The sequence below is a fragment of the Leptonychotes weddellii genome, chromosome 15, assembly GCF_054177405.1.
Source record: "Leptonychotes weddellii isolate Sample4059 chromosome 15, ASM5417740v2, whole genome shotgun sequence".
NCBI lineage: Eukaryota > Metazoa > Chordata > Mammalia > Carnivora > Phocidae > Leptonychotes > Leptonychotes weddellii.
The window spans coordinates 34395324-34419316 of record NC_138383.1 but is presented as its reverse complement, the minus strand read 5'-3'; the positions used below and the strand labels follow the sequence as shown (position 1 = coordinate 34419316).

The following is a 23993-nucleotide window of genomic DNA, read 5'->3' as shown; positions in this document are numbered from 1 at the left end:
ACCTGGGGACAACTGCTTGTGTAGTGGATTTGGCTTTCAAGCTAAGCTGTTCTTGGGGCTTACATGGTTTGGGCTGTCAACGTGAGGCTTTCCAACAGAAAGATGGTGCCTAGAAAGGGCTCCATCTTTTAGTTCCTGATGTTTCTTTTCTTCTTCCTTCTGTCAATAACTCTTTCATCTCAAATCCTCTAGAACTTGAGTCACCCATGTGTTTACAAGGTCCAGCAGACTACTTAGGAAGCCAGGGGTGGTGGCGTGGCTTTACATGCTTCTCTGTGCCAATCTCTGTGACCGTCTTTCTTGGCAGGCCCTGACAGATTATCGGGCAGAGCTCCGGGATGACCCAATCATCAGTACACACTTGGCCAAGTTGTATGATAACTTACTGGAACAGAACCTGATCCGAGTCATTGAGCCTTTTTCCCGAGTTCAGGTAAGTGCCCTCCTGGGGACTCTAGTTCTTCTCTGGCTAGGCATCCTCTCTAGTCCCCTCCCTTCCCACACCTATCCAGAATAGGAACTTGCTTCCAAGACTGTGTCTGGTGGGCAAGAGGCTTGGGCTTTTCTTGACATAGAACAAGAGTTGAGGGCAAGCTGTGGGGTGGAGGCTGGTGAGATTGCCCCTGCTTGTCCCGAGTGCAGTCTGCTCCTTGCTTCTGTAGTCAGTGTGCATGTGGTAGACGTCTGTGTTCCAGGGGTGTGGGACAGGAGTGTGTATTGTCTAGTGATGAGAGGCAGGCAGGCAGACCGACAGAGCACGAGAGGCCTGAGCCTGACCAAAGAGAGTCTGCCCCGGGGAGATGCTCGGCTGGGTTTCAGCGGACTTGGCAATCCCAGCCCCACCCTGCCCCCAGGTTAGAGGTGGAAGTAGGACTCTCAGTGTCGCTGTCTCTCTGCCTTTTTTTGTAGATTGAACACATATCTAGCCTCATCAAACTCTCCAAGGTAAGGAGTTCTCAGCTTGTCTTGGGAGCAGGGACGGGGAAAGGGCCATTGGAGGCGGGTAGCATTTCCACTCAATGGGCCTTGTTGGAAAGTCCTCAAACTTCATAGTGTGGAATGGGGACCATGAGCTCAGAGCTTGAGTTACATTGTTGCTGTTTGGTTTACAATTCATTTGCCCTTTTATACAGAACTTTGTCAGTGTGATCTTTGACTAGTGGATACCGGTCCCTTTAATCATGTGCTTTGATTTTAGGCTGACGTGGAAAGGAAATTGTCACAGATGATTCTTGACAAGAAATTTCATGGTGAGTAACAGTGGTGAAGCGGTTGACACATCACGTTCTTGTTTATCTTGAAAGGAGATGTTACATTTGTTTCACCTGGTAGCTCCCTACGGTTGTCGCCCCTCTTATCCCTGTGATGAGAGAGCATAATAAACATGCCCAAATAGAACACAGAGATGATTTCTGGTTCTCCTCCTTTCTGGAGAAAGGGAGGCAGCTAGGGAGTGGGCTGCTTCTCAAGTGCCTTTTTGTCTAATCCCTTCTTTTACCTGGGTTGCCCTTGTGTTTCCTGCAGGGATCTTGGACCAGGGGGAGGGTGTCTTGATTATTTTCGATGAACCCCCAGTAGATAAAACTTACGAAGCTGCTCTGGAAACAATTCAGAACATGAGTAAAGTAGTGGATTCCCTCTACAACAAAGCCAAGAAGCTGACATAGGTGAGTGCTGGCTCCGGGCCCTGGGCCCGGGCAGCGCCGTCTTCTGCCTTCTAGACTGAAAGCATCTGGGTGGCCTCGAAGCTTCCCTGAATGACACTGCTCTGTCTTCTCTTGCAGAGTTGGATCTGTAGCGGTCCTTTGGAGAGTGTGTGTGGCGGGAGAGTGAAACCTTTGGGGAAAATGCTAGGAGATTCTTTTTTCTTTTTGTTCTACTTTTCGCTCGGAAAGTTTTTAAATCCTCATTTGGTGCATCTGTATTCCAGCCAATAGGTGTGCCAGTTTTCATGTAATCTTTACTGGCCCAACTTGGGAGTGGGGAAATTGCTTAAAAAAAAAAGAAAAAGAAAAAAAAAAAGGTTATTCTAAATAAAAGGAAAAAGGCTTACACTACCTAAAGCTGTGCTCTCTGCCTCCGGGGAGAGGGCCACAAAGCCAGGCGCCCCGCCAACCACTGGGGCTCCTAATCCACCTGCTGGGCGTCACCTCTCCTCCTCTTCAGAATTGGGTGTTTGCCTGACCATCAAAGCAACGACTTTTTATTCTGTTTGTACTGAACCAAAACAAACAACTGTGTATAGACTGCTATTTTCTTTTTTATTTGAAACGAGGTGTTTCGGTGTTCTTTCCCCTGCCACATGGCCTGTCACCCGCCCTCCCCCCCAACAATGGCTCCAGCAGACTGGCCAGAGGGCCTGCCGCCGCCGCCGCCCCTGCACAGCTCCGCGCCGGCCTGTGGAGGAATGGGGACGAGGCCAGGAGCTAGTGTCCACCGGCGCCACACGGGAGCAGTGTGGGCCCTTGGGGGGCCTGCTGTGCATGTGGCTCTTTTTAACACAGTAAACTAGATTAGATGTCAGTGTTTTAATTGCCCTTCTCTGCTCTTCTCTCTGTCCCTTCTCTTTCCCCTCTCAACCAGGAGACCATCCCATGTCTCTCTTCCTCCCTCCTTCCCCTCTAGGGGAGTCAGGCTGTCTGAAATCCATCGGCTTCTCTCCCTGTCCCACTCCTCCTCCCGCTGTCAGATGGATTTAGTCTTTTTTTAAACAAGTGAACATTGGAAATGAGACTGTGGGGTGTGGGTTTTCTTTCTTTTTTTCTTGTTGTTTTTTTTTAAACCTTTGTTGTCGGGTTTTCGAGCAACCTCATGTCCCCCTCCCAGGGAGCTGCTTTATTTACCTCTTAGAAACCAAACGGCTGGGAGGTAGAGCATTGTATTTCAGCATGCTTTGTTTTATGATGAGATCACATAGAGAAGCTTTCGTGCCATTTGGGCAGGTAAGCTTCTGCACCTCTGTCGTGCCCAGCTATATTTCTGCCTCCTCTCATCTGTCTTCTCTTTTCCTCCTCCCCTCATGCCTCCTTCCTGCTGGCCTCCTTTTCTCTTTCTTTCCCTTTCTCAGATTATCCTTCCAGGTTTTCGTAATAAATTTATATTTTGTAAAAGGATTTTGTTGTACCAGGTTTTGCATCCTCACTGAATCTGACTGGCTTTTACTTTCCTCTCCAAAATCAGGTTTTTGTTCTCAACATTTCTCCCCATCATGTCCAGTCACTGTTTTGGTTTTGGCACCATCAATATCAAATGTACAAACGGTTCTTGCTAACCAACACCAGGTATATCTGATGTTCAGATGAGTTCCAATAAAATTTTTTTTTTCAAAAAGTGTCCTTTCTTGAGTGCTGGAGGGCTTCTGATCAAGTCCACACAGCTCTGTAGTCTTCTAGACTGGCCAAAGCTCTGGTACCTCATTTGCTTCATGAGACCTTTAGATCTGGGGTAAAGTGGAGGGATTTGGATAAGAAGGTTGGTCGGTAAGGTCTGAAATGGGAAGTGGTGTGCAGGGATCCTTCTGTTTTTCCAGGGCAACATGGTCCAGTGAGGACAGGGGGTTTGGGCTGGAAGAGCCTCTGCTGCTTCCTTGGTGGGGAATCGTGGTGTGAGGGTTGTATGCAGTCATACCAGTGCAAGTGCCTGGAGAGTCCTGACACTCAGTTGTGGTTTTATTTTTAGTTGAAACCTTCAAAAGCAGTGATTTTCATTCTGCCCCTCAGACCCTGGCAGCCGTTCTTCTGAGGGGCCCTGAGACCAACTAGGGGTGAGGGGGGAGCTCTCACCGCCAGTTCCACTCTAGTCCCAGCCAGTTTGTTACTTTGTTTCAGTTTTGTAGAGTCTCTCTATAGTTTCTATAGTTGCACTTGCAGGAAGAATTTTGCTTCGCTAAGGGACTGTAAGAACTATCCCCAAGGCATCCAGCCCTGTAGCTGGAGAAGGGGGCGGGGGTTCTCCAAGCCTAGGGCTGCCTGGAGGGGCTCAGTCGGCAGCAGCCCTTCCTCTGCTCCCTTTGCGGGTCTGATGACCTCCTCTAGACCTGTGCTGTCCACTGTGCAGGCACTGGCCACACGTGGCTGTGGAGCCTTTGACATGTGGCTAGTTCGAAGTGTGATGCATTGCAAATGTAAACAAACCAGACTTCAAAGACAGTATAAAAAAAATGTAAAATAGCTCAATTTTTTTTATATATATGTGAACTATTTTGAGCATAATGGGTTAAATAAAATATATTATTAAAATCCACCTGTTTCTTTTTATTTTTTTATGATGTGGCTACTCAAAAATACTTGAATACCTATGTGGCTTGCATTTGTGGCCCACGTTATATTTTTTTGGATGGTGCTGCTCTAGACTTCCAGGGCTGCTTTCCCTTGCTGGCCTCAAGGGAGCTAGGTCTGGGCACAGCTGAGGGGGTCGGGTGGCCCAGAGGCTGGCCTGGGCCTGGCTTCCTCACCTAGGGACCCTTCCTGGCACCAGCCCTCATGTGCCACAGCTTTCTTGTGTGCTGATGAGACAGCACCGGTGTTGGGAGCAGAGGCTGAGGCGCTTGGCTCTGGAGCACTGCTGCGTGCTAGTTATATAATCTGTGCTGCCCAGAAGGGCCACTAGATGCTGCTCTGTGATCCCTGAAGGAACAAAGCACGGCTGCCTCAGAAGCCAGGGTTTAGCCTTGCTTTATTTGGAGCCCTTTCTGGAAGGTAGCCGGCCAGAGCCTTGTCTTCTCTTTCTCAGGGTGGTATGGGGATGGGGCCATGCAGAGGACAGGGATTCTCTGGTGACACATGGGAATATCAGCCCAACAGTGCAGATAACAAGCAGGCTGGCCCTTCTGGCAGCTAGAGATAGGCTATAGAATCAATAGGCTGATCGATGGTGGGGTTTGGAGTGCTTTCCTGCAGTTCTCTGAAGAAGACTGGGAAGAAAACAGCTCCACTTCATTCAGCTGGGTCTGCATTCTGGGCCTTGATTCTGCCATTTTCGGTAGAAGATTGCCCTTTCTTCCTTGCCTTGCACTGGAGCTGTGACAGGAGCTTTAGGGTGGTGGTGGTGGTGGTGGTGGGTGCCTTGAAACAGTGGGCACGGCAGTGGGGGTGGACAGGACTTTCAGACAACCCCTTTCCTCAGGCACAATCGCAAGTGGGCTGCCAGTGCACATTTCGTTCATGATGTGCTGCAAACATGGCTTTGCCTTTGACAAGTGTGAGGAGGCTGAGGTAGTAATGCAAAGAGCTCTTTTTGAAGGTGCTAGGGAAGGCTGGCTGGACAGTGGCGAGAGAGGATACCAGAGTGTGGCCAGTCTGGAAAAGGTCCGGGCAAGAACCTGCTGCTTTGGTTTGGGAAACCAAGTGGGGTAAAGTGGACCTTGGTACTGCCTGCCATGAATTGGAATAGCTGAAACTGAAATTTGTAGGTACAGGTACCAGGGTGGACCTAAGGGGAGGCTTACAGGCTTCGAAATCTAGGCATATTTTGTGAAATGGAAAGCATTTAACCTTTGCTCAACACCAGAATCTGAAGGGGACCTTGAGAGGCAGTATGGACAAAGGCCTACTTGGGAGCTGGGCCTCTCCACCAGGGGCTGGAGGGAAAAAGGCTTTGCCTTGGAGAGAAAGAGAGTCATTGGGCCAGGGGACCTGGAATAGATTACTTCTTCAAGCTCCTTACTAATAGGGAAGGAGGGTTGAGGACTGCTCCATTTCAAGAGCAGGCCGAGGTTGTACACGGAGGAACATCCGGAGGGAGGGCCCTGTTGAGCAAAGGGCCGGCTTTCATCTAAGTTAAGATGACAGCTGCTGTGGATGTTTCACAAGCAGCCATCTGCTCACAGAACAATGCATTTTCCATTATGTGGTCATCAAAGTCCCTAAAGCTTTCACTTTGCCACTATTGACAGAGAAACGGCTGGGTAGTACATATACGCATTCTATTACTTTGACTCGATAGCAGCACTGTCCTGTGTAGGGCCGTGGGCAGCACTGGCAGAGCGGGCCCAGGTTGACAGCCTGGAGTGGCCAGGAGGCCAGGAATTGGGTAGTTAATCTGGATTACTGCTTCCTTATCTTTTGGTCCAGAGGTGATAATCTGGATTAAGATAGGGTTTGAATCTTCTGTTTCTCCGGTTTGTGGGCAACTCAATCAGTTTCCAGAACCAACTAAAAGAAAAACAAATGAAGAATGGCTCTTGTGAAGGATGTGAATTGTTGTCTGTGAGAGGAACTGTTCTTACTAGAGTCAGAATTTTACAACTTGGCACCAGATCTTCAAATGGTACATGGTTAGCATGAAAAACATTGGAATCAGAGGATCAGAGGCTGGTTTGGAAGAGCAGTGGCTTCAGTTTTACTATAACTGATAAGAGGGCCAGTGGTAATGTCGAGGTCATATTTGTGAAGGACTGGCCCGTCTCTGGGGCAGCGGCCCGCCCCGGGGCCTCAGAGCCCTGTCCCAGCCAGGTGGGTGCGGGAAAGCCAGTCTCTGTTTTGTGGACCAGCCCAGAACTGCCTATGCCTCTCTGGCTTGGATTTCTATTTACCCGGGCTCCGGCCCTTTACCTGAGGTGCGGGAATAGAGGCCACAGAGGGGGAGACGTGAAAGTCGATGGGACAGTCCATCCGGATGCGAGTGGCTTCAGCAAAGGCTTCCGCCTCCCACCCCACCCCCCACCCCCGGCTCAGGGCCTTCCTCCTCGAGTACCTAGCTTCTTCCCCGCCGGACGAGGATGTTAATGGAAAAAGGAATCTCGGGGCCCCGGCCGGCCTCCGTGGATAGCTTCTCGCGCGGCAGCCTCAGCTCGGGCGGGCCGCGCGTCGCCAGGGCGGGGACGCGGCCGAGAGCGCCCCCGCGGCCCGCCGCTGCGGGTGCCGCGGCGGGAACAAAGGCAGCACGTGTCTGGGCGGGGCGGCGGGCGGGTTCAGCCCTCGGCCCCGCCCCCGGCGCGCCCCCTCCCGCCCCCCGCCCGGCCCTAGCTCGGCTGCGCGGGGCGCCGGGGACTCTCACGCGGCCTGGCGGCTGCTGGCGCAACGGCGCAGAGCGGGCGGCGAGCGGTGCGGGAGGGGCGGCCCCGAGAGGCGAGGCGGGGCCGGCGCCGCGGGTACCCGCCGCCACCGCCCGAGTCCGGGTCCTAGATGGGGTGCGGCGAGTAGAGGCGCTCGGGCTCGCGGCCGCATCCCTGCCCGCACCGCGCGCGGGGGTGGCGCTGAGGACCGCGGCGGCCCGGCTCCCAGGCAGGAGCAGGCCAGCCCGGGCCGGCGCGTGGGCCTCGCGCGCGCGCGCCCCCGACAGGGAGGCCGCTGAGGTGCGCGCCGGGGAGGGAGCGGGAACGGGAGCGCGGCGGCGGCGAGGGCGGCCGGCGGGGGGCGGGGCCGCGGCGCCTGCAGAACCTTGGACAGAAGCTCCGGAGCCGCCACCGCCGCCGCCGCCGAGCGCGAGCCCCGCCGAGCCCCGCCGAGCGCCGGGACCGCGGGCCCGAGCCGCGGCGCGCATTGCGGAGGGAGGGCGCGGAGCGCAGGAGCCGCCGCCGCCTGCCGGGTAAGCCTGCGCCTGGGGCCGCCCGCTGCCCCCGAGGAGCCGGGGCCGGGGTCGGGGCCGCGCGCGGTGTCGAGGAGGGGTCCCCCAATCCTCCCAACCCTTCCCCGCCCCGGCCGCCTCCGCCGGCACCCGGGCCCCTCCCGCTGCCGTCCAGACCGCAGCGGCCGCGGCAGGCGGGCGGGGGGTGCCGCAGTGGAGGCGGCCGGGCTGCGGCGCGGGGGCGCGGGGCCGGGGCCAAGTCCGCGGGGGCCGCGTTGGCCCGGGTGGAGGAGCGCGGCGCCGAGCCCCGCCTGGTGCTGAGAACCATCTTGTTTTCCACGCAGATCCGAAGGGGCAGCACGCGCCCGGGAGCCGGGAGTGCTCCCGCCTCCTGCCCGGGGCCGCCGCGGGCTCGCTGAGGTGTTTTGTGCCTCCGGCCGGCAGGCTGGGCGCGCAGGGGCGCGGGCCCCCGCCCAGCGCGCAGCGGCACCATGGGCACGGTGCTGTCCCTGTCCCCCAGCTACCGGAAGGCCACGCTGTTTGAGGATGGCGCGGCCACGGTGGGCCACTACACGGCCGTACAGAACAGCAAGAACGCCAAGGACAAGAACCTGAAGCGGCACTCCATCATCTCCGTGCTGCCTTGGAAGAGGATCGTGGCCGTGTCGGCCAAGAAGAAGAACTCCAAGAAGGTGCAGCCGAACAGCAGCTACCAGAACAACATCACGCACCTCAACAATGAGAACCTGAAGAAGTCGCTGTCGTGCGCCAACCTGTCCACTTTCGCTCAGCCCCCACCGGCGCAGCCGCCCGCACCCCCTGCCGGCCAGCTCTCGGGCTCCCAGACCGGGGGGGTCTCCTCCTCCGTCAAGAAGGCCCCGCACCCTGCCCTCAGCTCCGCAGGGACGCCCAAACGTGTCATCGTCCAGGCGTCCACGAGCGAGCTGCTGCGCTGCCTGGGCGAGTTCCTGTGCCGCCGGTGCTACCGCCTGAAGCACCTGTCCCCCACGGACCCTGTGCTCTGGCTGCGCAGCGTGGACCGCTCGCTGCTCCTGCAGGGCTGGCAGGACCAGGGCTTCATCACACCCGCCAACGTGGTCTTCCTCTACATGCTCTGCAGGGACGTCATCTCGTCGGAGGTGGGCTCGGACCACGAGCTCCAGGCCATCCTGCTGACCTGCCTGTACCTCTCCTACTCCTACATGGGCAACGAGATCTCCTACCCGCTCAAGCCCTTCCTGGTGGAGAGCTGCAAGGAGGCCTTTTGGGACCGCTGCCTCTCTGTCATCAACCTCATGAGCTCCAAGATGCTGCAGATCAACGCCGACCCACACTACTTCACACAGGTGTTCTCCGACCTGAAGAACGAGAGTGGTCAGGAGGACAAGAAGCGGCTCCTCCTCGGGCTCGATCGGTGAGCCCCGTGGCCCGCATCATGGCTCAAGGATTCAGTTCATTTTTAAAAATTTATTATTAAGCAAATCAGATTCTGTGTACAATATGTGTCTAGCAAAGCCACCGAGGGCCTCTCCCTTCCCACCTTCCCTCCTTGGGGTTTTCTTCAGCCCTGCCAAGAACTCTGGGCGCTTTTGAACTCCCGAACCTTGTGCAACACCCAGAAGATGTATCCAGAGCCACCCGGGCCGCTGACCTCTCAACTTTGGGGGATTCAGGGGACTGAGCGTCCTCTTGCCGCCTGTGCCCTTGCTGGACTGGGGCGGGTGAGGCCGTCCACTGCTCCTGGCATGGGAGCCGGAGAAGGGCCTCTGGCCGGTTGGCCCAGGGAGCGACTGGCCTTCCCGGCTGGGGGTCCTTTCCTGGCTCTTGTTTTGGGTCATACCTTCTCCCAGAGGCCTGTGGAGTTGGCCACCCCGACCGAGCCACGAGGAGGGTTGTGAGGCAAGGTGCCCGCCACCCTGGGACAACTCTTCAGTCAAGGAGAAGCTGGCCTAGTACAAAGATTGGGGCCTGTCGTTTGACAATGCACCACCTGGGTTTGCTCTTTTTTCTTTTTTAGGGAGAAGGGCTTTCCTTTAGTGAAGACATGGACCTTGCCCCCTAGCCCCCTGCTCCCCTGCTCCCAGCTGTGTTGGCAGTGTTGGGTTAAGGAGCTGGTTTGACTCATTAAGTTCTTTGATTTTGGGTCCCAGCTAAAGGGGTAGGGTGCAGGTAGGGACAGCTCCTTTTCTGGGTGAACCTTTCATTTGACTAATGCAGCTTACTCACCCCGTGGCAAAGGCCAGGGCAGCTGCAGGTGTCCATTACCAACAGCCTGCCTTCTGGGCGGGTGGGGTTGTCGTGCCCGAGACCAGCCGGTGCCCACCTGAGGGCTAAGGCCTCTTGCCGGTGCATGACATTCGTTCCACAGAGCCGGGGTGGGGGGTGATGTCAGGGATCAGGGCGATGTGGTAATGATGTACCCCCTGTCCCCACCCCTGTTCATTTCAAGCTGTTTCCAAACAGTTCAGTTTCTTCTGAAGATGAAGCCTTGCCCGGCAAGGCCCAGTGAGACCACTGGATCTTGGAGACAATTCCAAGACGGGAGTAGCACTCCTGATTGCTTCGGAAGCCTGCTGATTCTGCACCTGATCATTTGCAGTTGCTGGTTTGGGTTTCCACCTTACCCTAGTGGCTGCGAAAACACACGATGTGTACTTAATCAATTTCCTTTCTAATTCTCCCAGATTGGTGGCTTGGGACTTGGGAGAGGACCGCGAGAAGGGAGCGAGCCTCCCTCCGTGGCCCATCACTCCAGCTTTGGGGAACAAAGACCAGTGTGAAGACACTCTGGGGAATTCTGTCTTTCAGTCCCCATGCCCCCCTCCCCTTCCCTGGGGAGTGCTGGAATAGGGGGCTGGGGGAAGGCAGAGGGTCCTTTGACATAGGGTTAGGTTCCAGGTGGCTGCTGGTTTCAGCACGAGCACTACTGAAATTCACACGAACAAGAGAAAGCTGTGAAACGGAGGTCCTGGTGTAAGAGGCCTGGAGCCGAGCCGCCGGCCCGGGTGTTCCTGGGGAAGAGGGGGAGGGCCTGCCCGGGCTGGGATCCGTTTGCCCCAGCTGCGCCTTGGGCCCACGCTGAGCCTGAGCCGTTCCGTTCCCGGGACTGCCAGATAATCTGATGTGGAGCTGGAAGGAACCTGCTGGAAGGTTGCTGGCACAGACTTTGCCGCCGCCGCTGCGCCTCTTCTCGGTTGGAGTTGTCACACAGCCCGTCTGTGCAAATCCTGCCGCCATGTGTGACCTGAGGTAGGAGGCCCGTGGGGGCAGCAGGCCCTGGCGGCCCGGAAGAGGGAGGTTCGGGTGCCGAGTCTCCAGAGGAGGGGCGCGCGTCCGTAGTCGCTCTTTCTCGGCGGCGGCCGAACTTGGCCTGAGACTGCGCTTCAGTTGCATCCCCAGGATTCCGGTTTTGTGTGTTTCCTTCTCTTTCTCCGTATTTATTTTTTTATTTCTCGGAGGAGGTGCAAATTTCAGGAGTGGTTGGGGGACGAAGGAAGCCAGTCTCTGGCTCCCCCCCAGTGTGAAGCCTGCCCCTTCCTCCTCCCCGCCCTTGTGCTGGTCAGTCCTGGGTGCAGGAGCTGATGGACTCGAGTGTGCAGGCAGTGAACCCATTTGACATGCTGCTATGAAGACTACTTTTAGAACAACAATTAAAAAAAACAACAAAAAACTAACCTACGGGGGAAAAAAAAAACCCTTATTCTTTCATTGTTGCTTTGACAGTGATCTTGTGCATGCGAACCAGGAGCATTTTGTGTCTTAAGAAAAATAATCTTAGAACAGATGGCCGTGAACATTACACCCGTGCACGGAACCAGTCACAGGAATAATAGTTCAGGATTTGGTTTTTCTCTTTTTCTTGTAAACCTGAAGGGTTGATATATTCTTTCCATGCAGCTATTAGAATTTAGTTTTGTTCCAGCAGTTGTTAAACTTGCAATGAAAAGAAAATGTGCCATTTTTTTCCACTCGTAATTGTTCATTGCTGTATATTTGAAACTGCTAATTACACGTGCGGTGTATGTTGGTTCTTAGTGCAATTCGTTCTGTAGTTATTCTTTGACCAAACCGTGGGTATTGTTAATATTAATTTATATTTGTCTCATTTTGTATGTATGTGTAGTGTGTTTGTAAGTATGTGTGGTTTATAATCTGACAAGGTCATGAAGCTCAGTTTGGCTGTAATTTAATTCCCTTTCCCTTATTTTTATTTATTTTTGTACTGTGCTGATTAAATAAAATGCACTGACCATCCATTCCATAGGCCTCTTGTCATTCACGAGCAGGCTGGGGGGGCCCCTTTTCTAAATGATTCCTGTGCTCGGAACATAATTGGATTTGTATCGTGGGGGAGGGGAGGGGCTGGGCGAAGGGAGGGCTGGGTGAAGGGAGGGCTGGGCGAAGGGAGGGCAGGGCTCAGGGAGAGCTCTTGGCTTAACCGGTGCGTTCAAGTTAAGGTGATTAAGAGAGAAGCACAGGTTAAGTCAACTCAGGTTTAGCTGGGCTGCGGGGCAGGAGTTGCTCCTCAGAAGCTGCCCGGACTTGGCTTGGCAGAGCTGGGTGACTGGGACCTGCGGCCGGCGGGGGTCGGGGGGGGGAATCAGGCCCAGGCTTGGCCCGGTGAGGGCTGGTGCTGTGGCTCCTGCAGGGGCACCAGGCCTCAGCCTCCCTCGTGGAGCTTGGCTCTGAGGCCGCTGCCCCCACGTATCCTGGGCCTGGCTCTGCTCAGCGCCCGTGGCCCAGAGGCTTCCTTTCCACCCTGTGGAGTGGTGTCCACGTGGCTCAGCCCTGCCAGTTTAGCTCGGTGCAGGTTTGCAAGAGCGAGGAATCCAGCCTCCGGGGCTCCCAAATAAGCAGCCACCCCAGGCCACGATTGTGGCAAGGGGGGGGCCCCCTCCCGGCAGTACCGCCAGTGGTCCGTGCCCGCTCCCGCCCCCAGCCTAAGCTTCAGGGTCTAGGGCAGTGTGGACTCGAGGTTCCCTAGGGCCTGCACGCTGCGGGCCCAAGGCACCCCTGGACGCCGGGAAGGCGCTGCCACCCAGGTTGCCCCTCGGGTGCGGTCAGCTTTGTGATCGGGGCCACTGGCTTAATTCAGGGCCTCTCCCTCGGTCTGAGTCACAGAAGCTGCACTGCATGTACTTTTGCCACCAAGGACGGTGACCGGGCGGCCCTTGGGTGCCGGGGAGGCTCTGTCATCTGGGGAGGGGTGGGCTTGCTTACCTGCCGCTTGCCTCGCCCCTGCCCCCAGAGGTCTGGGATCCCTCGCGCTCCTCCTGCCACCCCCATTGTCCCCAGCCCGCCTGCCCTGGGGAGAGGCCGCTGCAGGCCTCGGAGCTTGTCCTTCACAGATACGTGCTCCGATTTCGGTCAACACGAACAGTGAACTTTGAGTCTAATGCACGGGCCTCAAAATGGTGGAACGAAGTGCTTCGATTGAACTCCGCCGCCTCCCCGCCGGATGTCTAATATTTTCATTGAAAAGCCTCCTGTAAATTATCCTCCATTTTACCTTATTTGTGCCTAATTCTCCCTCCCATCCTCTGGGACAGCAGCTGACTTTTTACCAGCTGGAATGTCACAATTGTGGGTATAGTTTTCAATTACAGATAAGCAGGACACCTTTAAAAGTAAGATTTAATGCTTTATTGCTCTTGATGGTAAATCAAAATATGCTCTAGAAATAAAGTTAACTTAATGGAAAATAGGAATAAACGCAGCAAACCATAAAACTGCATTTAATTAGATCAAGAGAAACACTTCATTGCATACAATCACTGTGCCCTGCTCTCCCCCAGCCCCCGGAGGCACCGCTGAGCTCACACCCTAAAGGCTTGAGCCTTCTTCAGTTGCCACACACTGGGACTTCTTTTAGGACATCAGGAAAAAGTGCTCGTGGACTGGCCTCAGCCTGAGGAGCCCCAGGCAACCCCTAAAGGCGGCAGAAAGGGCCCCACCGCCCACCCCTCCTCCCCAGCCCCGGAAAGGCACTCATTTGGCATGTTCCGTTTTGGTGTGTCTCAAACATACACGTGCACGTCTCTAGTGTAAAGCAAGGAATTTGGGGAAAGGAGTGGAAAGGAGAGGAGGCGCCGTTCCAGTTAGGATGGTTCCACTGGTGTCAAGGTGACTGGCAAAACTCCGTTGCTAAACCAGGCTGATGGCACCTCTGCGCGGTGCAGGCAGCTGACCAGGCTTCAAGAATGAGAATGGGTTTCTAAGGACACGATGCCAAGAGAATTCTTTGTTGCGAACTGCACATGGTGCAAATGTTTTGCGGGCCCTGGGAAGTCGGGGGGTGGGGGGTGTGTGCGGGGGAGAACAGGCTGTTGGGACCAGCCGGCAGGTTGGCCTGGTGACCGGGCAGGCACTGGGCCAGGCACGGGAGACTGCACTCAGGCCCTCGGTGTGATTTGTGGGGTCAGGGTGGCGGCTCAGGAGCATGGGGGTAGGGGGTGGGGGGGTGGGGGGGGCAGGGTCTATGGCTGAAAGTGAAGAAAACGTCAGCGCATCCCTTTTACCTCCCGCCAGTCTCCTCCCGAGCTGTGGGCTCCCCCTCAGCCCCCTCCCCACATGGAGTTTCCCAAGTCTCTCCTTTTAAGGCTCCTGGCCTGGAGGCCCGGCTGCTCAGAGGCTTGGGGCCACGTCCTCAGCCAAGGCTCCGGAGCAGAGTGGTCTCAGGAAGGCACTGAGGCACGTGTGCTTTCTGCTGGGCCCACCCTGGGCCCCAGCTGTGGTGTGTGGAGGGGGGCAGCCTGGCCTGGCCTGCAGTGCCAGGACCCCCCACTCTGTTTCTGTCACTCTGCCCTTCCGGCCCTGGTCCTTGTTCTCTGAATGTGTCTGAAACAGGGGTGTCGGATAACTTGCAGACAACCCCCCCAGAGTGCTCCCTGGCCCCTGCAACTCCGTTTTCTCATTGATGTGCCCGACGTGAGTGTGGGCACAGCAGACCCCACACCCGAGGCGCAGCCCTGCGTGTTGCACACATCATCGTGCAACAACCACGGGCCTAGGCCGTGCAGTTAAGGAAGATGGGCCTTGGAGCACCTGCTCTGCTCTTTCCCGCAGAGGTGGCCTGCAGGCCTCGGGCGGGGGGCAGGCTGGGCATGACTGTTCTGCCAGCCACTGGCTGTCGGGCCAGCCCGACAGGTGAACCTGCTCCCCTGATGGCTTTGGCTGACTGCTGGGGAGAGGGGCTCCATCGAGGAGCTCTGAGCCAGGTCCCCTTGGGGGAAAGGGGTGGCAGGCTGTGCTCACGGAGAGAGCAGGGCTACATCCCCAGCTCATGTCCGCAATCTCCCCCAAGCCCCCCAGGGGAGCATGTTTTGGGTTGGGGAAACTGCATCCACCCCTTGCAGGGTCAGGTGCCAGTCACTGGGTCAGGGTCTGACCTGGCCAATGGGGGGGGGTGTGTGTGTGTGGTGGCAGGGGCCTCCGCTGACATCAAGTCGCCTCTGCGGGGAGCTGCAGTCTGGGTGTGGGCCCAGGGGTCTGTGGCAGGGCACCGGGGTCTTTGATTTGTTGAGTGAGGGCTGGAAAGTGGGGGCAGAGGAGAATGGAGACCAAAGGCAGAAAGCCAGCAAGAAAACCTCAGGGGAGGAGCCTTGGAGGCGGCAGAAGAGGGGCTTGGCCCCAAGCATGGCGGACCCTTGCGAGCTGATTTCTAGCAGGGGGTAGCAGGGAGTGAGCAAGTCAGACGGGGTGGTGAGGCCTCCCCGGTGGGCAGTCAGTTCCCCGGCACGCTGAGGATGAAGCCCGAGCGGTTCTTGGTGAAGTCGGGCTCCGGCTGGTTGATCCTCGTCTCCACGGAGACCGTGCACTTCTTCCCGTGCAGGCTGCACTGCACGGGGTTGGTGACGTTGACTTGAAGGTAGCGCTTCTCACTGGAAGAACCAAAAAGAGAAAGACCAGCAGGCAGTTAGCAGGCGGCCAGAGTGGGGTAAATGGCCCTGGCACCCCCTGGGGCCCGTATCTGCCCACCTCCCCAAGACCTGGTGGGTGGCCCAGGGGCCACAGGTACAGGCGGTGCCCCAGGAGAGGGAGAGGGCAGCAGAGGCCGGGGCTGGGCTGCAGCCTCAAGCCAGAGCCGGCAGAGAGCAGGGCTGGCGCTGCGGCCTGGGCCTGCACCCGCAGAATGCACTCGAACCAGAGCCACTGGGGCTCTGGCCTGAGGCAGGGACCCAGTCACTTGGGCGTTAGAGGTCAGCAGGGGGCTCGTCGGGAGGGGCACGGGCTTCTGATTTGGGGCGTCTGTGGCTGCAACAGGGAGCCCTGGGAGGCGTGTCCGGGGAGGGGTGCGGACGGGAGATTCTTGCCTGCGTGGTCTTGCTGGCGAGAGAAAGCTTGTCCGGCAGTCCTGCCCGCCATCAGGCCCGGCCAGGAGAACTGGGGCTGACTCCTGCTTCCCCAGCGCCCTGGGCGGGCCCTCTCCCACTCGGGGTTTCCGAAGGCCCTCGCAGTAGCAGCCTCCCCGCCCCTCCCTCCCCCGCCCCCAGTGTGGGTGCACCTGCTGCGGGCCGCCACCCATCTGCTGAGCCGAGAAACGTGTGCGAAGCGGCGGGCACCTCCCATGTGCTCTCGTGGGCTGGCACACCCCCACGCCGTGGCTCGCGCCCCTCGGATTTCTCGGAGCCAGAGGCGCAAGGAGCAGGGCCTGCGGCGTGGGCCCGGATCCCAGGCGCTGGGCAGGCTGGCGGTGCACCACGTGCCCAGGTGCCCAGGTGCGATCGAGGCGCCTTCCCGGCACGCGCGCGGGGCCCTGTCACAGGAGGCGCGGCCCCTCGGACGCACCTGCCCGCACGCTGCCAGGCTTCCTCATGCCCCTCTGCCGCCTGGTTTCCCCCTGGTTCTGCCCCGGGGGCAGACGGTGCAGCAGGAAGAGAGCCGTGGTTCTCACTTGCGGGCATCAGGTATCTAATACTTATAATACTTAATGTCTTGTCAGCTGCAGCTAAAACCTTGGCTTAGACCGCTATTTTTAAGCAGACTTGGACATAAAAATAGAGTCCACCAGCGGCAGTGACTCAGGCGCGGCTCTGCTCCTGGGGGAGCCAGGGCTGCTTGGCGGGGTCTAGGGGTGCAGCCCTGCGCTCCCGGTCCCCACCGTCGTGCTGGCCCAGGGCAGGCAGAGGCCCCCGCACTGCAGCCCTGCCTGTGGCTGGAGACGCTTCTAGGACCCGGAGCCTGCACCTTCCCCTGCTTAGTCAGCCAGCCTCCTGGGCCCTCTGGTCGACCCGGCACCGCCTCTGGGTCCCTCTGAGCTGGAATCATATTCCCTGGGGACGTCCCCCTTCTGACTCTGGCAGAGGCCTCCCCTTTGCCCTTGCCTCATGGTAGGCATGTGTCCTTCCTTCAGTGCACTGCTGGGGACAGGCTCTTTCCACTTTCTGTGTCTGTGCCCCCCACCCCACGGTACTGTAGTATGCATGCAATGGGTTCTAGAGTCACCTGGGGGCCTCAAAGTCCTCAGGAAATGGCTCTAAAAGGGCCACTTTCCAAACACAGAGGGAGGGGATGGGACTGACCAGCCACCCCCATGTTCTTGTGTTTGTACCGTTGGGTCATGCTACCTTCAATAGGTTCCTTCTGACTCCAGCCCCTCCCCAGCCCTGAGTTCAGTGTCCACAGAGAGTGGCCCCTGACCACTCTTCCTTCCTCTTTCGGGCTCTGGGCATCTCTGGTATCTGCTCTGCACTCTCGGTGCAGGGTTGAGGCTGGTGGGAGATGGAAGAGCAAGAGGTTATTGTAGAACGGAGAACAAGGTAACAACAGCCCAACTTCACCTTGTAAATGAGCCCCCGGAGTGGGGGCTGCAGGAGAGAAAAAGCCGCAGAGAACCCGAGCTCCAGTCTGCTTCTCCCCGCACTGGGCAGGGCAGGAAGCATTTCTGCTGGCCTGTCTAGGCAGCCTCAGCACACGTACTGGTCTCCACTAATAGAATGTGAGTCCCCGGAGGGCGGCGAGGGGCCTTACCGGGCTCCCACACTGCGGGGGGCATGTGGGCACGCTCCCCTGGTGCTGCTGGGCCGCACCTGCACTTCTAGCGAGGCTGCTCTTGGGACTGGCGGCGCTAGCGTGGTATGCAGGCCTCGTGTCCCCTGCTCTGCGAACTGTTCCCTCCCAGCACCACAACTCTGCCAACTCCAAACACTCATAAATGCTGGGTGAAATTGGTTGAGATCCTTGTAGGGCTGAAGCATGCCCAGCCCATGAAGTTCATCCCAAAGGGAAAGTGGCCAGACAGCCTGTAAAATGGGACGGTTCTACAAGGGAGGGCTGCCCCTTAGCAAAGGAATATTCTGTACTGTCAACTTAAGTGACAGTCCGTGCCTGCACTCCTTGCTCCTTCCCTTGGCATCTCCCTGAGCAGCCCTGTGCTGATTCCCAGCCTGTCTTCATGGCGTGCTGTGGGGTTTGGGCAGAAGTGGAGGGTGACGGGCTACATGTGATGATTTTAGAATAGAACAATGCGGGCTGGAAGGAGAACAGCCTTCTGGTCTTAAGAGCTGGGCTAAAGCAACATCTGCGGGCGCTGTCCCCACACAGCCATCGACAGGTGACAAAGATGTCGTGGATTGAGTCTGGTGGCTCCCCAGTAAGTCACACATCGAGTTATTACCACACAGCCCAGCAATTCCTTCCACTCCTGGAGATACATCCAGAAGAACTCAAAGCAGATGTTCACACAACAGCATGTACTGGAATGTTTACGGCAGCATTATATACAATAAACAAAAGGCAAGAATAAGCCAAATATCAACCGATGAAGGAACCAACTGGTATATCCATTCAATGAAATATTATTCAGCCATAAAAAGGAAGTACTGACCCAGGCTACAACATGGATGAACCCTGAGAACATGCTGAGAGAAGCCAGGCCCAAAAAGCTATGTATTGTATAATTCCGCTCCCTTGAAGTGTGCAGACTACCCAAATCCACAGGACAGAAACAGAGGAGTGGGGTGTGGAGGGACTGCTTAAAGGGTATGGGGTTTCCTTCTGGGGTGATGAGAACATTCTGGAACTAGATGGTGGTGATGGCTGCACAGCACTGCTGATGGTAAAGTTATGTTCTGTGTATTTTACCACAATAACAACCAAAAAGAGTGGATTGATCTGAAAGAATAATAGGGGCCCCTGGGTGGCTCAGTCGGTTGAGCATCCGATTCTTGGTCTCGGCTCAGGTCATGATCTCAGGGTGGTGGGATCGAGCCCCGCGTCGGGCTCCCTGCTCGGCGGGAAGCCTGCTTCTCCCTCTCCCACTCCCCCTGCTTGTGTTCCCTCTCTCGCTGTGTCTCTGTCAAATAAATAAATAAAATCTTAAAAAAAATCAAATCTTAAAGGGACAAATAAGAACTTGACCTCAAACCATGTTTTCTTTTCTCATCTCAAGCTCAACCAAAATGGTTTTAAGACCAGCCAGGGGTTTCTGGTGCCTGCTTTGGAGACAGAGCGGTAGCTGGGTCCCAGGCGCAGCCAGGAAGGGGCCCTCCGGGAGGATCAGCTGACCTCTCTGGCTGGAGCTTCACCACACTGGAAATCTTTACAGAGCTAGAATGCCTTCCTCATCTTTTAAAGAAAAGAAGGTGGATTTTATAGATGGAGGCAGGGTGTCTCCCTCTGACGGCATGCCAAGCCCAACGACAGCTGCCGCTGGAGTGGGGCGGCCAGGGGAGGGCTGCTTTCCTCCCCATCCTCTGTTACAGGATTTAAAGGCTCAGCAAACTCTGGCATTCGGGGACTTTCATCTTGTTCATCTGTTCCAAGCCATCATTGCAGGCAAATGGCCTTTATTGAATTACGCTCCTTCATTTTGCATTTAGGCGCCTGTCCTCATTAGAGAAATCTATGGGTAAAGGCAAGACCCCATCCACGGGCATCCTCACATGAGCCGTGTGTTTTTTGCAGGCCCCGCACGGAAGGGGGCAACCAGTCTCCCTGGGAGCTGAATCGGCCCAGAAAATGTCGCCTCCTGTCCGGCCCTGTGCAGCTGGGATGAGGAGGCGCCCAGCCACGGCCCGCTCCGTGGAAATGCACGGGCCACTTCTCCGTGGTGTCGTGGGGGTTCCCTGCCAGAGCGGTGCATGACCGTGCCCTAAGGGGACGGGGCGGGGGACGGAGGGCAGCGCCTGGGTGGGCGCGGCCTCTGGGGGCCAGCGAGGTGTTCCCGAGGAGGTGGGGCCAGTGCTGCGCTCGGGTCTGCACGCCGGATGTGGTGGGAGGAAGCTCGCCTTGCCCCAAGCGCAGGCAGGGCATAAACAGATGCGTCTCCAAGTGATGAGAGGTGGGGTCAGCATTTCGTGACAGACCCCGGGCCCCAGAGTCAGGCCCTTCTCCATCTGGGTGCCCCCGGACCCCCAACGCCAAGGCTCGGGTGCTGGCGGACGGACAGCTAGGGCCCATGTGTGCAGCTGTGTGTGCGTTTTGCCTCAGGAAGCAAGCCCCTCTGCTTGTGTCAAACCACAGACGGCCAGTCTTTCAAAACCCGGCTTCCGGAAATGCTACTTCTGTTTTTGTCGGGGCAGAACAGATACTCTGGGGCTGCTGGGAAAGGGAGGGTCCAGCAGACGCCAAACCTGGGGACATGCTGGCTTGGGCAGGAGTCATGCCCGGGTCTGAGATCTGGGAGGAGGCTGAGCCCCGGCAGCCTGCAGGATCTAGAAAAAGGCCACACGAGTCTGCCTTCCAGCCTGGCAAAGTGGCAAAGGAATTGCTGTGTGGGAAAACACACGGTTTCCCAGTAAAGACCTAAAACCTCAAGCTTTCTTCTCTTAACCTCTTGAACAGCAAACCCACTGCAGATCACCAAAGGCAAAGAGCAAACCTTAAGAACACCCAGAGGGAAAAGACGCATCACATGCAAAGGAAGAGTAGGCCTTCTCATCAAATGTGAGAAAATAATGAAAACAGACTCTTCCAAGCATTGAAGGAAAGTAATCATCAAGCTAGAATTCTATACCCAGCCAATCATCTGAGCATGCGGGCAGAACAAAGACTGACTCAGACACCAAGGTAAATCTAAATAAGCATTCACTGGAAATAATAATCATAATAAATGGAAATGACTAACTTTGGGGGTCCAATTGAGCACCGAGCTAAATAAAGTCCAGGAAAACAACATGACAGATGGGGTGCTGGTCCTCAGGGAGGGACTTGGGTCTTTGCCTCTGGGAGGAGGGTGGGGACACTGATGAACTTTAGATGTCCTAAGAGCTGCACAGGCGTGAAGAAAATGAATGGTAAACAAGAATGCTCGACTGACACATACAAGTCTGGAAGAAGTAGAGGGAAGTGGGAAAGACGCTCTGCTTCATCTAATGCAAGGTAGACAAGAGGAACAAAAGCAGCCAAGAAGAAACATGGGAATGAGAAAACACTAACATGGGTGTGTAAACCCAGGCATGTGAACCCCTGTTAAAAGGGACTTCTCGGATTTAATTTAGAAATGCAGCTATATGCCATTTGCAAGAGACCCTCTAAATCACCACAACAAAGAAAAGTTAAAACAAGCTACGCAAGGCAAACAGGAATCACAGGAAGGCTGGCAAAATGCACCGCTGGGGAAAGAACTCACTATTTTGTTTCCTTTATCGGGGAGGAGTTCAGCAGGAAGGTACTCATGACATGTCTACCATCACAGAAAATGATCTTAATACGCTTTCCTAAAACATATGATGTAGATCAGCAGACGATATTAAAAGAACATAGATTTGAACCCAACTAATGAGCTTGTGTATATGTGTATTCACAGTGCTCAGCACATCAGAGAAGTGATACTGTGCACATGAAGCAGGTACTGGACCGGAAAAGGAGAGTCAGTAGATACCTGAGAATGACCATCACACAGAAACTGGCTACTGACTATAATACAGTAAAAGTAAAAATTAAAAAAAAGGTGAATACAGGGGCGTCTGGGTGCCTCAGTTGGTTAGGTGTCTGCCTTCGGCTCAGGTCATGATCCTGGGGTTCTGCGATCAAGCCCCACATTGGGCTCCCTGCTCAGCGGGGAGTCTGCTTCTCCCTCTGCCCCTCCCCCTGCTCGTGCTCTTGCTCGCTGTCTCTCTCAAATGAATAAATTAAAATCTTAAAAAAAAAAGTGAATACAGGCATACCTTGGAGACACTGCAGGTTCGGGTCTAGACCCCACAATAAAGCGACTCAAATGACTTATTTTGTTAGTGCATATAACAGTAAAGTTGATGCTATACTGTAGTCTATTAAAGTGTGTAATAAATAGTACTATGTGCATACCTTAATTAAAGAATGCTTTATTGCTAACAAATGCTAACCATCACCCGAGCTTTCAGCGAGTCGTACTCTTTTTGCTGGTGGAGGGATATCTCCTCATCCCTCACTGTTGGCAGCTGCAGATTGATCAAGATGCTGGTTGCCAAAGGCTGGGGCAGCTGGGGCAATTTCTTAAAATAAGACAACAGTGAAGTTTGACTCTTCCATTCAGGAATGATTTCCCTGTAGCAGGTGATACTGTTTGATAGCATTTTACCTACAACAGAACTTCTCTCAAGAGTGAGAGTCCTCTGGAACCCTGCTCCTGCTTTATCAACCAGGTGTATGTCATATTCTAAATCCTGTGTGGTCATTTCGACAGTCTTCACAGCCTCTTCACCAGAAGCAGTTTCTATCTCAAGAAACCACTCATCTGTGAGAAGCAACTCCTCATCCGCTTGGGGTTCATCATGAGATTGCAGCAACTCAGTCCCACCCCCAGGCTCCACTTCTAATTCTACTTTCTTGTTGTTTCCACCACATCTCCACTGCAGTCTTGAACCTCAAGGTCCTCTGTGAGGGTGGGAATCAACCTGTCCCAAATTCCTGTTAACATTGATATTTTGACCTCTTCCCATGCATCACAAATGTTTTTTTAAAAAGATCTTATTTATTTATTTACGTATTTTACTTATTTGACAGAGAGAGTGCAGGAGCAGGGGGAGCTGCAGGCAGAGGGAGAAGCAGGCTCCCTTCTGAGCAAGGAGCCCGATGTGGGGCTCGACCCCAGGACCCTGGGATCATGACCTGAGCTGAAGGCAGATGCTTAACCGACTGAGCCACCCAGGTACCCCAATCACAAATGTTCTTAATGGCATCAAAAATGGTAAATCCTTTCTAGAAGGTTTTGAGTTTTTTACTCTGCCCCGGTCCATCAGAGGAATCACCATCTGTGGCAGCTAGAGCCTTATGAAATGTATTTCTGCAATACGACTTGAAAGCTGATATTACTCCTTGATCCATCTCCATCACAGCTCTTGGGGTGACCAGGTGTGTTGTCAGCAAGCAGTCGTATTTTGAAAGGTATCTTTTTCTGAGCAGTAGATCTCGACAGTGGGCTGAAACTATTCAGTAAACGATGCTGAAGACAGATACTGTCATGGAGGCTTTGTTGTTCCATTTGTAGAGCACAGGCAGAGTACACTTAGCATAATTTTTAAGGGCCCTAGGATTTTCAGAATGGTCAATGAGCTTCAACTTCAAGTCACCCATTGCATGAGCCCCTAACAGGAGGGTCAGCCTGTCCTTTGAAGCTTTGAAGCCAGGCATTGACTTCTCCTCCCTAGCTATGAAAGTCCTAGATGGTGTCTTCTTCCAATAGATGGCTGTTTTGTCTACACTGAAAATCTGCTGTTCGGTGTGGCCACCTTCATGAATGATCTGAGCTGGATCTCCTGGAGAACTTGCTGCAGCTCCTGCCTCAGCACTTGCTGCTTCACCTTGTACTTTTCTGTTCTGGAAAATGCTTCTTTTCTTAAACCTCATGAACTAACCTCTGCCAGCTTCAAACTTTTCTTCTGCAGCTTCCTCACCTCTCTCAACCTTCAGAGAACTGAAGAGAGTTTGGGCCTTGCTCTAGACTAGGTTTTGGCTTAAGGGACTGCTGTGGCTGGCTTGATCTTCTATTCAGACCCCAAAAACTTTCTCCATGTCAGCAGTCAGGCTGTTTCACTTTCTTACCATCCATGTGTTCACTGGAATAGTACTTCTGATTTCCTTCAAGTACTTTTCCTTTGCATTTACAATTTGGCTAGCTGTTTGGCACAAAAAGCCTAGCTTTCAGCCTACCTTGGCTTTCAACATGCCTTCCTCACTAAAGTTGGTCATTGCTTGCTTTTGATTTACAGCGAGAGGTGTGCGACTCTTCCTTTCACTTGAGCACTTAGAAGCCATTGTAGGGTCATTAATTACTCTAATTTCAAGACTGTTGTGTCTCAGGGAATAGGGAGGCTGGAGGGGAGGAAGAGAGACATGAAGTGGGGGTGGGGGACAGATGGTGGGGCAGTCAGAACATACACATTTACTTACTCACCATCTTGTATGGGTGCAGTTCTTGGCTCCCCAAAACAATTATAGTAGTAACATCAAACATCACTGATCACAGATCCCCATAACAAATATAATAATAATGAAAAAGTTTGAAATATTGGGAGAATACCAAAGTGTGAGAGACACAAGCGAGCAAATGCTTTTTTAGGAAAAAA

General features: G+C 54.9%; 3 protein-coding genes across 5 annotated transcripts in view; 2 read left to right on the top strand and 1 right to left on the bottom strand.

Moving 5' to 3' along the window:
- PSMD11 (proteasome 26S subunit, non-ATPase 11) overlaps positions 1–3330 on the top strand; it is a 28867-nt gene extending 25537 nt beyond the window's left edge. For both annotated transcript variants that reach the window (XM_081805379.1, XM_006744466.3), the window contains 5 exons: positions 308–433; positions 910–945; positions 1199–1250; positions 1525–1667; positions 1785–3330. In XM_081805379.1, the coding sequence (XP_081661505.1) occupies positions 308–433; positions 910–945; positions 1199–1250; positions 1525–1667 (357 nt within the window). In that variant the 3' untranslated portion in view covers positions 1785–3330. The remainder of the gene's footprint in view (positions 1–307; positions 434–909; positions 946–1198; positions 1251–1524; positions 1668–1784) is intronic.
- Positions 3331–7864: 4534 nt separating this feature from the next.
- CDK5R1 (cyclin dependent kinase 5 regulatory subunit 1) lies at positions 7865–11762 on the top strand. Its single transcript, XM_031040564.2, has one exon. It carries the CDS (start codon positions 7998–8000, stop codon positions 8922–8924), a length of 927 nt encoding a protein of 308 aa, XP_030896424.1. The 5' UTR covers positions 7865–7997; the 3' UTR covers positions 8925–11762.
- A 1372-nt stretch (positions 11763–13134) lies between these two features.
- Positions 13135–23993, bottom strand: part of MYO1D (myosin ID) — a 319454-nt gene continuing 308595 nt past the window's right edge. Inside the window, exons 22-23 of one of the 2 annotated variants that reach the window (XM_081805376.1) lie at positions 17073–17216; positions 15257–15386 (exon numbers count right to left, since the gene is read on the bottom strand). In XM_081805376.1, coding sequence (XP_081661502.1) covers positions 17075–17216 — 142 coding nt within the window. In that variant the 3' untranslated portion in view covers positions 15257–15386; positions 17073–17074. Of the gene's footprint in view, positions 15387–17072; positions 17217–23993 lie in introns of both variants that reach the window. The other variant, XM_081805375.1, reaches the window with a different exon arrangement.